The sequence below is a fragment of the Canis aureus genome, chromosome 25, assembly GCF_053574225.1.
Source record: "Canis aureus isolate CA01 chromosome 25, VMU_Caureus_v.1.0, whole genome shotgun sequence".
Lineage (NCBI taxonomy): Eukaryota > Metazoa > Chordata > Mammalia > Carnivora > Canidae > Canis > Canis aureus.
Window position 1 is genome coordinate 13,848,710 of NC_135635.1, and position 15,166 is coordinate 13,863,875.

General features: G+C 36.1%; 1 protein-coding gene across 1 annotated transcript in view; it reads left to right on the top strand.

Moving 5' to 3' along the window:
* Positions 1–15,166, top strand: part of SLC2A13 (solute carrier family 2 member 13) — a 360,021-nt gene that overhangs the window by 44,963 nt on the left and 299,892 nt on the right. The window contains exon 2 of the mRNA XM_077870447.1: positions 8,202–8,361. Coding sequence (XP_077726573.1) covers positions 8,202–8,361 — 160 coding nt within the window. The remainder of the gene's footprint in view (positions 1–8,201; positions 8,362–15,166) is intronic.

A 15,166-nucleotide genomic window follows, 5' to 3' on the forward strand; every position in this document is an offset into this window, starting at 1 on the left:
GACCATTTCAAATTGATGTTCCACACTGATTCAAATTTCACACAGCTTCATTTCTGTTATTTACTGCCTCCAATATGGTGTTTACTTCTGTAATTATTTACATATTCTATTAATTTTTTAGTGTTCTTGGCAATCCTTTATGCTACCCATTTCCTGTTTAATTTTATTCTGTTGTCTTCATTTAAGCTGATTCCCTCTTCATAGCTCTCTGTTCCTGCCTTTTAGGCAAGGCCAGACCTTATATTCAAAGAATGGATTAAAAATTTGCTTCCTTAATATTTCCTCTAATAATTCGTTCTATCTTACTTCTCAACACTTTATATCTGTTGCATGAATATTTCCACAACCAGATTCTAGCGCCCTGGGCTTATCTTCCTCTGTACACATTTCTTGTGTATTTTCTCTATGCCTATTCAATTACAATCTACATTTAGGTGATTCACAGCCGTTAGCTGCTGTTAGGTCCACGTTGTTTGTTGTACTAGAACATTTACCTCTAGATGTCACATAGAGCTAAATATGACAAAGCACCACTTAAGTTCCTGTTTGCTAAATTCACTGCCTCAAGGAAAACATATTGATTTCTTATTAACCTTTGTGTATTCCATTTGTTGGGTGTAAAAGCATACTGCTTCCACTTTTGTTAGCATTTCATATAGTTATCTTTCTGTTAGAACCTCTACTGTTTCAGGAAATTTCTTACCTAAATAAATACAATTCTTACATATGTATTAATTTCTTTATTTGCCATCTCTCTCCATTCTCCTCATTAAGAAATTCTTTCCTTCTCTGTTCTTTTCCTGCCCTCTTTAATGTGTGTTCTAGGAACACTTCTTTCTTTCTTCTCTTTATCTGAATACTGGAATATTAATACTGTTACTTAAAATGATCCTGTGCTGTAAGGGTGGCAAACTGGTATTTGATTGTTGTATAGAGCTGCACAGGGATGTTTTCTTTTTGGCCTACAGAGTATGTTGTATCTTCTATGTCTCATTCATTTAGCTTCTATGTTTATCATACCTGAATTGCTTCTGCCAGGAGTTTGAGGCCCTTTTTTGAGAAAAGAATAAAGAGAAGGAAAATGTTGGTAATGAGTTAAAGCTAGAATTATGGAAAAAGTACTGCAAGTTATAACCAAATTTTAGTAGTTGGGAGGTGTGATTAGAGTTGATTTTTATTTACCTAACTTCTTAACTGTGACTTCCAAATTTTCCCTGATGAATAATGTATTTAGTTTAAAACCTGTCAGTTAACTGTAATTTAAAAGGATACGGTTTTGTAAAAAAATAAAAAATTAAGTATAAATAAAAGGATATGGTTTTGTATATGCATCCCAAAATACTAATCAAGTATTAAGCCAAGGTCTATGCTTGACAGGCAAATTTATAGTACAGAAGATATGTGAGTTATGATCATTCCATTAAAGGGGTTGTGGTTGGGCTTGGAGAAACAATGTGATACAGACTTTACTGACTGCGATGTTACCAGTAAACAGGAATATGAGAAGATAAATATTATATTTTCAAATAATATGAAGGGAGAGGTCATTTAGGTTGTTAAAGACTATACTGCATTTAAATGATGGTGACATGTTTATAATGCCTTGTGAAGAGCTTTTTAACACTATAGAACAGTAATACTGCTCCTTATCCCCATAGATAAAATTTCACCCATAACCTGGCTCCTCTTTTACAGACATTTTGTGTTGCATATATATTTTCATTACTTTGGGGCTTATTGCTCTTTGAAGTTACCAGCAGTGTTTGTAAAAGTCTTAAGTCTTGTTAGAAAAAGAACAAAACTGAATTCTGTCTTAATAACCTGGTAACTGTAGATTGACTCTTCAGAAGAATGCAGACACAGTCCTAGGCAGGACAGCTCCACTGAAAGAACTACGTAAGGGACATGTTTTAAGACATTCTCTTTATTCTTATTAAAGTTATTCTTTAGAGATCATAGAGCAATAATTTACAAAATGTAATTAGGACATCATAGTCCTTCTTGTTCAAGAAGTATTATTATTGAAAGGTAGCTTCCTGTGCTTCTAAGAAGCTAATTAGTTGCTGCCTGGCTTGTGCCTAGAGGCTTCTGTGGTTCATGGGTATTTACCCATCGCAACAGGATTTTCTAATGCTATTTGTTTATGGAATTATTTATACTTCTGACTCAGGACTTTAAAAGGGCTTCCAGCAGTTTTTGAAAGCCAGCTTCTGCACTCAAGAGCATTTTGTGCTGTTGTTGGCGGATCAGCTTGGCAACGTGAGAGTGTGAACCGGGTTGCACTGTGGTGTCTGAGGTGCAGTTTTCTGGTGGAACTCCGTAAGGACAGACATGATCATGAGTTTTCATTGATTTAGACTTCTTTATTGATTTTGTAAGAAATTGAACTTTCTAACAATATTCAGGAACAATACTAACATAGATTTTTGTGGTGGCATTTATGCTAATAAGCTGCGAACAGGAGCTTGTACCACTCCTTGCTTATGCCAATTTCAATTAATCGGTTTCTTGGGTGGACTAGTAAGAATTTGTTCTTTATCAGATGTTTCTTTTGAGTAGTGTTTGGAACAGAGAATAAGTAAAAAGTTCTTCATAGATCTTTCCTAAACTTTATCATTAATACATCCTAAATATCTTAAATTACATCAATTTACGAAGTACTTAATTTTTAATTTTGGAGATTTTATACAGTGTTACTTAACTGGCCTCCATTGGAACAGTGAGCTTTGTCTAGGGACAAAATTCCATTTGTTTCCCCAAAGTAGAGAAGAGGTTTTAGGGTAGCACGATGTTTAGAAATCCACAGGTTATGACTTGCATGGATGTTTTATTGATAGCAAGGCAAGATAGCCATAGTGAACATGGAGCCTGCTGCTCTCCCTGAACTTAGCCGCCTTTTATAGTTTTCCATTTTCATAAAACAGTTTTATGGGTTTGCACTTGTCTAGCTTGAAATTGCACAGTGAATCACATACGACTGACTAATTAGACCGAGTTCTTTAACAAGACATCTGGTGGCAGTAAGTCACAAAGTAGGTGGTGGGGGTCAGGAAAGATCAGACCCTCCTGCCCCTAGAAGTTTATGTGTGGTAGCGGAAGTAGTAGTTCCAAGAAGAAAATGTATCTGAGAAATTTCTAAAGGGTCACATTCTAATCAGAGACATGGCCCTTGCTTCTCAAGTGGCACATAACAGAGATTAGGGGGACCTGAATCTATGAGGCTCACTTTGATATTAACCTGCTTATATGACTTTCTGAAAATCTCTTGTCTGTCTGTGATGCTGGATTTCTTTACCTTTCCTTGAGGGATAATGAATGAGATATGTCCATCTATGAATTGATAGGGTGAACTTACACAAAATGGTAACATAAAAAAAAAAAAACAGAGAACAGCAGAGTATTGAAGTATAAGGTAGATGCTTACAGTTGCTCCTTCTTTCTTCCTCCAGCAGTTCCATAAATACTGGAATTTTTGAGCACTGAGTTCTAGGCATTCTTCTCCTCTTCCGTTTCTGAGTGATATCATCCATTCCCATGGTTTCCGTTTTGTGTACCATCCGCACAGAACTATCTTCTGAGCTTCAGATCCTTGTGTAACTTCCAAACCCCACTGTGGACCCAGTCTCACTTTGAAGTTGCCTTTTCAATATATACAGTCTAGCAACTAAAAGCACTGGAATAGCAGCAATACTCTGTGTCTTGAAGAATATAGTACATAAGTTATAACTCAGGAATATTTCTTAAAATCTCTGTTGTCTACCCCTTTGCCTCCTATCCTAAGTTAAGCCTCAGTCCCTTTGTTAAAGGCTCCCATGTTTTCCATACCGACCCTGAACCTCTCATTCACAACTCTCTCCAGTCTTTTTTTCCATTTGAACTTCTGCCTGCAAACCAGATTTTGATCCATATTTTCTTCTCCATCCTTTTTTTGGCTAGCAAGATAATGGCTCAAGAACTAGGGTGACAAAGACCAGATTATCCCTAGGGGATGAGAGAGGAAGGAAAGGTTGTTTTTTTTTTTTAATTTTTATTTATTTATGATAGTCACACAGAGAGAGAGAGGCAGAGACATAGGCAGAGGGAGAAGCAGGCCCCATGCACCGGGAGCCCGACGTGGAATTCGATCCCGGGTCTCCAGGATCGCGCCCTGGGCCAAAGGCAGGCGCCAAACCACCGCACCACCCAGGGATCCCCTTTTTTTTTTTTTTTTCAATTTGAAAGGTTGGTTATTTTGATGGAGTTACCAGGTGGGAGAAAGGAGGCAAGCTGGAAATGCTCACATGTCACTATTCTGTATTCCTGACACACTCAGCAAGTGTTCTACTTGCTTTCTACTGGTGTGTTTCACAGAGCACCTCTGACTCAACCTGGTTAAAACTTGACCTTATCATCTTCTCCTTCCATACTTGCTGTTTCTCCAGTGTCCTTTATCTTTGTACAAAGTAGCCATCATGCTCCAACTTGCTTATTCTGGACATCTGAACATCATCCTCCAGTTCTTCTCTCATCCTTCATGTTCCATTCCAATTCCCTTTAGCCTAGATACTAAATACATACTTCTGGAATCTCTCTATTTTACTCATCTCTTACTGTCACTGTACTTGTTGCTCCCCTGTGATTAGTCTTCCATCCTCCAGAGAATGACTCTTTAGAAACATGAATCTGATGGTGCGTTTTCTTCCATTATACTATTTAAAGGCTTCTGAATACCAAGTCCTTAATACAAAAGCCTCTTGTATAGGTCTTGTATAGTCAGGTTTGGTCTCTGTCTGTGTCTCCAGAAATAGCACCCCCTTCTTCAACACAATGCGTCTCTTTTTGCCTGAAGGCCTTTGTCTAAGCTGGACTAATTGTCTCAAGTGTGTGTCACCTTCCCCATGCTGTCATTAGGCTCAGGCTTACTCAGTTACCTGATCCTTGCTTAAATATGACCATCTTATCCAAGAACTATCTGATTCATCAAGCTGGGCCAGTCCCTTTGCTATGAGCTCCTATTCTTCACACATTCCCTTTGGTGAGGCCCATCGCATTTGACATCTAATTATTTGTTCAGACACATTTTGCCTGGCAGACGTTAAGCTCCAGGAGGACAGAGGACATGACTCTCCTACAGCACTTTGTCCCCAGTGCTTAGCACAGTGCCCAGCTCAGATCAGGTATGCGATGCACACTCACTGATTAATGGATACTCCTTCCATGATTTGGGCTCGGTTTGCCTCTCCTTTCCACACATACTCTGCTTCACACTTACTGTTTACCTCTGAGAAAATCCCTTATCATTTCATATTTTTTTAAGGCCATTGCTCTCCTCTGAAGAATTGTCTGCCCAGCCTCTCTGAACTAGCCTCTAATCACTGTCACCACGCAGCACTTGTCTGCATCACAAGGTGGAACCCAGTGTGTAGCTGCACCCTTATCATGGTATTTTGAAATTATTTATTTGATTGGCTGTTTATGTGGGCAGGACTTGTGTGTAGCTTCTTTTATAACAGAGACCTTATTTTGTTGACTTATGTTCATCCTAATAATGCCAACACCTAACCAAGTCAGACTGAATCAAAAGAAGTTACAATGCTTCATAACTAGAGGTATAGTAATCCTGGAAATAATTGCTAACATTATTGACTACTTTCTATATACTAAGCACAATTTTAAGTGCTTTTACTCTACGAACTCATCGAGTCTCAACTCATATGGAAGAGAGTTATGTTTATTCTTTCCATTATTTGGATGAGTTGGAGACCTTTTTTTTTATTATTTATTTATTTATTTATTTATTTATTTATTTATTTATTTATTTTTTGGAGACCTTTTAAAAAGGTTATTTTGTCCTGACTTAATCAGACGGGAGGTGGCAAGGCTAGAATTTAAACCCACTGGTTCTAGAGACTTCCTTCATCTGTGGTGGCCAGTCAGTAGAATCAGGAACTTTGAAAATTGGCCTCTGGAATTCCTCTTACCTGGTTCAAATTCTGGTTCCTCCCCTTATTATCATCTGACCTGGGGTAGGTACCTCTTTGCAAAGTGGGGATAGTTATATGTCCTCTATAGGGATGTTTTGACGATTCAGTAATCAATGCCTGTGAAGTATCAGATGTAGGCAGTTGTAACACTGTAAAGTCAGTGTGAGCACTCATTTGACAGATCTTTGGGGGTTCTTTCCAATTCTAAATCCAATGAGTCTGTAATAGTAACAGTTTTTTCTCTTTGCCATTCCCTGTTACTTCTCAGGGTCCTAGTGTTTATTTTTAATAATTAATCTTTATAAGGCCTGAGGATATCTGTACATTTCTATCAAGTAAAATCTGTGGCTTTGTGACAAGCATGTGCTGCCTGAAACTGCAGTCCTGATTTCCCATGCTTAAATTCTCAGGATGCATAACTGAGTAAAGGTGTCTGGGTAAAGAGAGCAATGAATTCCTGTTACAGCCAGACCAAGCAGGAAAAGAAATCCAGACAATTACTGTTGTCTGCTTTTTTGGAAGCTTATTGAGATGTTCTAATTATAAAAGAACTAAAAAGAATATACAATTGATTTGTCAACATTTTCCTCAAATGTTTCCTCTTTCCAAGTTAGATGAAAGCCAATTTAATATGATGTATTCTCTTAAGTTGATTAGCAGTCAGATGGAGACATCCAGCTGTTTAGGTGATGACTTAATTGTAAAGACTATTTTACTTTGTCTACTAACACATGCTTATTTTATGAAACTCATAAAATCTGAAGATTTTAGGTCTCCAACTCATCCAAATAATGGAAAGAATAAACATAACTTCAATATAGGGTATTTTTTTGGCATTGTAAAGATTAATTCATTAAAAGCAGTTCCATGTGGTTATCTTATAAAACCCATGAATGTTCTCGCTTAATCTAGAGAACAATTTATGGTATCTACAGCTAGAATAAGATTACATTTTCTTAGATACTCCTGCTTTATTTTTTTTTTCCATTTAGCCCTTGGCATGTATTGACTAGATACTAGTTTTAAGTTGAATAATTAGACACATCTGGAAATTGAAAGTGCTACTGAGAAGTGAGCTAGATATAGCCAAGGAGACCAAGATTTTCTTTTAAGAAGTAATTTTAGATTAGCCTAAAGTTGCAGGCCATAGAACTGTAGTTTGTAAAAACATAGCATCATGAGTCCTTGGAGGATTTTTAAAAGATCCATCTTCCATCTCTAGTTTTTTATTTCGTAGTTCTGGGTTGGATGAGGTGAAAACATCTTTATTAAAAAAAAAAAAAAAGAAAGAAAAAAGGTTACATAAGTGACTTAGTGATAAATTAAGTTCTAGAACTACTACCATAGGTTATGCTACATTAATTTGAGGTAGAACAATTTTAAGCAGCTATAACATAAAGTTATCTCTTTTTATGGTTAAGATCATATCTTCTTAAGGACTCTAAATTACCAAAGTATTGTCCATTGTAAGCTACTTCAAAAATCTGTACCTAGCCAATTGAATAGGTTGATTTGCTCTATGGATTTTTTTTTTTTTTTGATTTCTTATTAGTAGGCCAATTAAGAGTTTTGGTCTTTCCATCATTTGGAAATGATGACTTTGAATAGTTAATATGAGTCTGGGATAATTTTTTTTCTTATTGTCTGATTACATTTCCATATAGACTAAAAATATTTTGATAATTATATCCTATCTAGAGAGCATTTTCTTATTTTTATTCCACAAAAATTATGAAGCATGCTTTATATACATTCTAAAGTTATGTGAGAGCTCTAGAGATAGTTCCATTTGTAGGCTTTCAAGTGTTAATATGAAAATAGATATCCACATAGCTCTTTACTTATCTGCAGGAGTCAGTAGTTATAAACAAAATATTTAAGTATCTGGTAAACCTTTGCTTAAAGTAGAAAACTAAGGGAGGGCAGCCTGGGTGGCTCAGCAGTTTGGCGCCGCCTTCAGCCCAGGGTGTGATCCTGGAGACCCCGGATGGAGTCCCACGTCGGGCTCCTTGCATGGAGCCTGGTTCTCCCTCTGCCTGTGTCTCTGCCTCTCTCTCTCTCTCTCTCTCTCTCTGTCTTTCATGAATAAATAAATTTTTAAAAAATCTAAAAAAAAGAAAACCAAGGGAGTATGTGTGTGTATGTGTATGAGTGTGTGTGTTTGTCTAGCACCATTATTTATAACAACAGAGATCTTGAGTAAATGTCTTCTGTTGACTTTTCCTTGTTTCTTCACAGGCATTGCTTCCATGACAGTGCCCGTGTACATCGCTGAGGTCTCCCCACCCAATTTAAGAGGTCGATTAGTCACCATCAATACCCTCTTCATCACCGGAGGCCAGTTCTTTGCTAGTGTTGTTGATGGAGCCTTCAGTTATCTCCAAAAGGATGGATGGAGGTCTGTAAATTGTTTTTATATTTAATTTTCAAATCATGATTTTAGAGGATGGAAGAAACACTGAGGAATGATAGAAAAAATATAACTGGGTGTTTTGAATTATTATAACTAATTTATAAGTGGATGGCATTCAGCAAAATTGAAAGTGGACAAGAAACTGATATATTTTTTAATGACAGGTAAGGAACCTACCATTATAAATTGATATTTACAGGTTTTTCAGCATTTAGGTGACATTTCTCACACTGTGTGTAATCTTTGGCAATATTTGTTTAAAAGTGAATGCAGTGATAAATATGTATGCAGTTCTTGAATTGTTTCAGTGATTGACAAGGTGTTTATGAACTGCAAATATAGCTAACATTCTTTTAGGATTTAAGAGTCTACATTCTGACCTGAATGAAAGAAAACCCACTCTTTAAATCTAAAGATTTAGCTATATAAAAATATGTTATATGTATAAATTTAAGGTACAAAAATTGTTCCTTGATCACTATTTGGCTTATTTTGGACCAAAAGAGATGAGAAAAATGTTTTTAAAACTTTGAAAGATTTTAAAACCAAATATTGGGATCCCTGGATGGCTCAGCAGTTTAGCACCTGCCTTCGGCCCAGGGCGTGATCCTGGAGTCCTGGGATCGGGTCCCACGTCGGGCTCCCTACATGGAGCCTGCTTCTCCCCCTCTGCCTGTGTTTCTGCCTCTCTCTCTCTCTCTGTGTCTCTCATGAATAAATAAATAAAATCTTAAACAAAACAACAAATATTTTGGAAACTAATCTTATGTTAAAGCTTAAAGATATAATAGGCTCTGGATTTTGATATCATACTTTATAGTAATCAAAACAACAGATTCATGTAACTGTTGAGGAAAATTTGCTAAAAGGTGCAGCAGGTTACACAATATTTTCTAACTTACGTTCTCTTGCCACCACGTATTACAATAGATGTTTATTGAACATCTCTGTATGGTTGCGGGGATAGAATATTGAACAAGATAGACTCTAGTACTTAGATGCGTGGGACTTCAGTGTTGAAATGAATTTTTAACAGCTGAAGGAAAAAGGTTTTGATGTGATATGGATGTAGGGAGTTAAGCTTCTATGTGAACAGCATAATAAATCATGTGCCTTGATGAGCTATTAAAGACTGAGACTGATGAAGTTTTATTAAAAGTTAATGTGAGTAAGTTTCTGATGCCAATTAGGGCCTACATGTGTCAGGACCATTAAAGAGAGTACACAATTCTTAAAAGTATTAGTTCTTTCTGCAGATCTTGCTAAACCACTTTCCACCTTTGAAGGAATGAATCTCTGCCAAAGGGAGAAATTACTGGAAAATTGAAGAAATATTTCATCTTTCTTTTTCCACTCTGTAGGTGAATAATATCTGTTACCAGCATAAACTGATACTTTGAGTTTTCTTAGAAACTCAATGGAAGGCAGTTTTTCAATCCTACTTTAAGTGGATCTAAATTATTTATTTACATTAAGTAAAAAAAATTAGGGGTGCTGGGTAGCTCAGTTGGTTAAGTGTTTGACTCTTGGTTTCTGCTCAGGTCAGGTCATGATCTTAGGCTCTTGAGATCTAGCCCCACATTGGGCTTGGCCTCCGTGCTTAGCACGGAGTCTGTTTGGGGCGTTCTCTCCCTCTGTCCCTTCCCCCTGCTTGCTCTCTCTAATATAAGTAAATAAATATTTTTTAAAAACTTATTGATGTAACTAATATATATTATGCTTTATATATAATTATGGTAAATATAAATAATATATATAATGTAAATCATATATATGTGTGCTTTTATTAAAAATATTTTTTTTATTAAAAATATTTTTAGGAAAAAAAAATATTTTTAGGGGCACCTGGGTGGCTTGGTTGGTTGAAGATCTGACCCTTGATTTAAACTTCAGTTATGATCTCAGAGTTGTGAGATTAAGCCCGAGTTGGGCTCCATACTGAGTGTGGAGCCTGCTTAGAATTCCCTCTCTCCCTCTATCCCTCCTCTGCCCCACTAATGCATGTGTGCACATGTGCATGCAAGCTTGGGCTCTCTCTTAAGAAAAAATCTGTTTTCAAACGAAAATGTATAAAGTGCATAAACTATGTTTTTTACTTAGATATCTTTTCTGAGCACTGGTTAGAAAAGAGAGATCATACAGTATTGAAAATAATTTATGAATGCAGTGTCCTTGTATAGAAGTAGAGGTCTTGGGGTAGGCATTAAAACACTTTCAGAGGCAAGGTGACTGGGACAGACCTGGATTCAAATCTGTTTTTTACCTCTCATTAGCTACAGATCTTGAATAAATTACTTAGCTCCCTGAACTTCACTCTTGTAATTGTAAAAAATGAGACCAAAAGTACTTGTAAGATTATTACAGGATTTAAATTATTATATATTAAAGTATTCAGCCCACTGTTCGGCATGTGGCAGATAATCAATAAATGATGAATCACATTAGTACTTACTATTCTAATGAATGAATAAATGATGGATACCATTACAGGTAAGTTGTAAATGGCGTTGAAGGAAAACACGTCCTATGGCTTCTATTTTTCTTTATTGGTACAGATGAAGCTTGGAGGTGATAGAGAAGAGACTTAGAGAAAAATAAATGTCATAGCTGCTGTAGAAAGTATAAGACAGAAAAGACTAGAGACAAAAATGAGATGTTTCCACAGAACCATGAGATCCCACTGAGGTCGGAGCCAAATATTTGCAGTAAAGCTGAATGGCATGCCTGTGTGCATTTTTCCCACAATACTAGATAACCGAGGGGTGAAAAAAAAAATATAAGAGGATGGGAAAACTAACTTGAGCTAATGCAGTCAACCGAATGCATTAACATACGGATCACTTGGAACTCACTTATTGTTTACATGAATATACATTCACTTATATCCACATGCAAACAGGTTTCCTTTTTTTACTGCTGAATTTTCTTCATGCTACTCTCTTCCAGTATTGAGCATCCTTGGCAGTGTGTTTAAATTTTCTGACTTCTGGGTCAATAGGAGTGTGGTTACAAGCCAATAAATGTTGAAGTACTACCTTAACATCAACTTTGAAATTGTTAATAATTACAACTTACTTAAAATTATAACAAATAATTCATTTTTGTGGTGGTATATTTCAGAAATCCTGATTAAAATGTAGGTGTAAGTGTTAAATATAAAATTTTTTCATGCTTATATTTTTGTATATTCTAAAGTAAGATTTCCCCTATCTTCCAAGAATTCTGACATTTTAACATTGTTTATTTACCTTTTTGACTTTTATTGCCTCTGAGCTCTCAAGTTCAAGTTACCAAATATTTGGTGTTATACTATATCCAATGTTCCAGATTTTACTAGTTTAAAGTGGTGAACAATTTTAGAGTCTGTTAGTAGTATTTGATCCTAACCAAAGTCTCGAGATTGGTAGAACTGATGTATTTACAGTTTGCAGATAAAAAAATTACTCAGAAAAAGATCTAGTTGAGTTACATAGAGGAGTTTAGAGCCAGTTCTTCTTATTTGAAATCTAACTTCTTCCTCATTCTACTTGTTTATAATCTAAAATGTAGTTACTGAAAATTTTTGCTGTAGCTATCAAATTAAGACTTATAGAAAATGAAATTGATTTATCAGACAGAAAAAACTTCTTAACCTTTGATGTTCTTGAAAAACTAACTCATTTTTGTGCCAGATGGATCAAAGCTACCCTTATCTTATTGTTTAGACATCATAGAAATAAATTTTTTTCTGCTGAACAACTAGAAGATTAGTTTTTCTGGAAAAAAGAATTGCCCAAAAAAAAAAAAAAAAAGAATTGCCAGTAGAGAATTGAACCTTGGTATTTGTCTAGCACTCTAGTGCTACATTGTTTTCTGGGAAAAATGTCATCCAGCTTCATGAGGAAAGAGGAATAAAGATTTTAAAGAGGTCATTAAAGATGAGAATTTTATAAAAACAACTTTATTGAGATACGATTCACGTACCATTCAGTTTACCTGTTTAAAGCATATAATTCAGTGGCTTTTAGTATATTCACAGAGCTGTGTAGCTATCACTGCAGTCAAATTTAGAATATTTTCATTGTCCCAGAAAGAAATTTTGTACCCTTTAGTTGTCATCCCCCAACCTTCCAGATCTTGCCAGCTCTAGGCAATCATTTTTTTTTCTTCTTTAATATTTTACTTATTTAATCATGAGAGACACAAAGAAAGAGGCAGAGAAATAGGCAGAGGGAGAAGCAGGCTCCCTATGGGGAGCCTGATGTGAGACTTCATCCCAAAACCCCAGGATCATGACCTGAGACAAAGGCAGATGCTCAACCAGTGAGCCAGCCACCCAGGCGCCCTGCTCTAGGTGATCTTTTTTTTTTTTTTTTTTTTTTTTTACTTTTTTTACTCTAGGTGATCATTAATCTACATTTTGTCTCTATAGATTTGCCTATTCTAGATATTTCGTGTAATAATATGTGGTCCCTTGTTAACTGGCTTCTTTCACTTAACCATTTTTTCAAGATTCATTCATACTATAGTATATTTATTTTATTTCTTTTTATTGGCAAATAATGTGGATATACCACATTCCATTTATCCATTTATCAGGTGATGGACTTTTCAACTTTTGACTATTATAAATAGTGGTACTACGAACAATTCTGTACAACTTTTCAGGATGGACATGTTTTCAGTTCTCTAGGTGTGGAATTTGCTAGGTCACGTGGTAACTGTTTACCCTTTTGAGGAACTGGCACACTGTTCTCTAAAGTGCTGCAGTATTTTACATTCCCACTTACTAGTGTATGAGAATTCCAGTTTTTCTGCATCCTAGTAAACATTTATTTCCTGTCTTTTTGATTATAGTCATCCTAGGTGGGTGTGAAGTGACATCTCATTGTGGTTTTGATTTGCATTTCCCTGGTGACTCATGATGTTGAGAAGGATTTTATTTTTACCTAATATAGTGCTTGTAAAGATGGAAGAGGTATTTTAGTAGTTAGTATTAATGGTACAAAGTTTATCACTGCCTTTTTCTGTGCTGATATTTTTTTAGTCTTGCTTATTGAACATAGATTTACTCACTACACCTCAAAAAATGAAAGTTTTCTTTTTTCATTGCTGAATTAAAGCTTGGGATGTCTCAGGCCCTCAATAAATATATAATAGAGTAAATTTAACAGCTGTCATTGTGATTGTGTAAAACACCTACCTGGGCATGCCACTGCTTAAATGATTCAAAGCCTCTGCATTTCCCACAGGAAAAAAAAATCAAGCTCTTATCATGGCTTGTGGTGTCTTCCATTATCCAATCTGTGCCTGCCTTTCTAGATTTTTATAATTTATCATTGTCTCCCTCCCTCTTCCTTATACAACAGCCCTGCCTATATATCCTGCACACCAATTACATATTGTTTTTTCATGTTTTGGGTTTTTTTTCTTCTGCTCACTATACCTCTAATACTTTCCTACCCTGTCCTTTTTTTTTTTTTTTTAAGATTTTATTTATTTATTCATGAGAGACAGAGAGAGAGAGAGAGACAGAGAGAGAGGCAGAGGGAGAAGCAGACTCCATGCAGGGAGCTCGATGCGAGACTCGATCCTGGGTCTCCAGGATCACACTCTAGGCCGAAGGCAGCGCCAAACCACCGAGCCACCCGGGCTGCCCACCTTGTCCTTCTTTGCTGGTTCACCTGCTGTTCCTTATTTAAATTTCTCCTTTGTGTATCATGTGAAGATGTTTCTGTCCCCTTGTCCTTTCATAAGACTTTGTACATATCTTCACTGTTTTATCCACTTATTATTTTGAACTAGTTACTTTGTCTCCTAATTCACTGTGGAACTTCCTGAATGTCACTGACTTTGAACTTGTTTTTAGATCTAGGAAAGGGCCTGGAACATAGAAAATGCCCAATTACTGTTTATTGAACTGAGCTGAATTGATTTCAGCTCTAGGGAAGGGACTCTTAACTAAAGTGAAAAGGTATTGATTTTTAAACCAAAATATCAATTCATTAATATATGTTGAGGGAATACATTTACTTCATAGATAGCTAGAAAACTAAATTATTAATCATAAGTGTTTCTTATTAAGGGTAAAAATCAGAGAATGAAAATTAGTTTCTAAGCCCATGTAGTTTTCCATCCCTAAAAATAATAGGCCACCCTGGCTCCAGAACACTTTTTTTTTCCTGCTTTTTTGGACAGAGCTAGTTTTCAAATGAGTATTCTTCTATTTGTGATTGCATGAACTATCATGTGACTTACAGTGATAAGACCGGTATATCTATAGAGGGGCTGAACTATTTTCTTTCATGTTGATTTTTATTCATTTTATTCTCAGATTTAATTTTTTAAAGTTAGCGTTATCTCACTAGTCCGCGGTCAGCCGTTTGGTTAAGTATCTAAGTGTGTTAGCTATATTTACATTTTTCATTATTTACATTGTGCTTTTTGCATGTGTGTGCTAAGGAATAGAATTTGAGGACATTTTTTTTTTAAAGATTTTATTTATGAGAGAGAGAGAGAGAGAGAGGCAGAGGGAGAAGTAGGCTCCATGCAGGGAGCCCGACGTGGGACTCAATCCGGGGTCTCCAGGATCACACCCTGCCAAAGGCAGCGCTAAACTGCTGAGCCACCCGGGCTGCCCGAATTTGAGGAAATTCAAGTGTGGAATGAGAAGCACTGAGTAGTAGTAGCAACATCTGCATGGGAGATTTTTCTAGAATATCTTCAGGCTAATTCATGGACAGTGTGAGATTTGTTCTGAGTTCTCTGAAGAATTAGTGGACAGAGGTGGAGAAATGGGGACAGAATATAG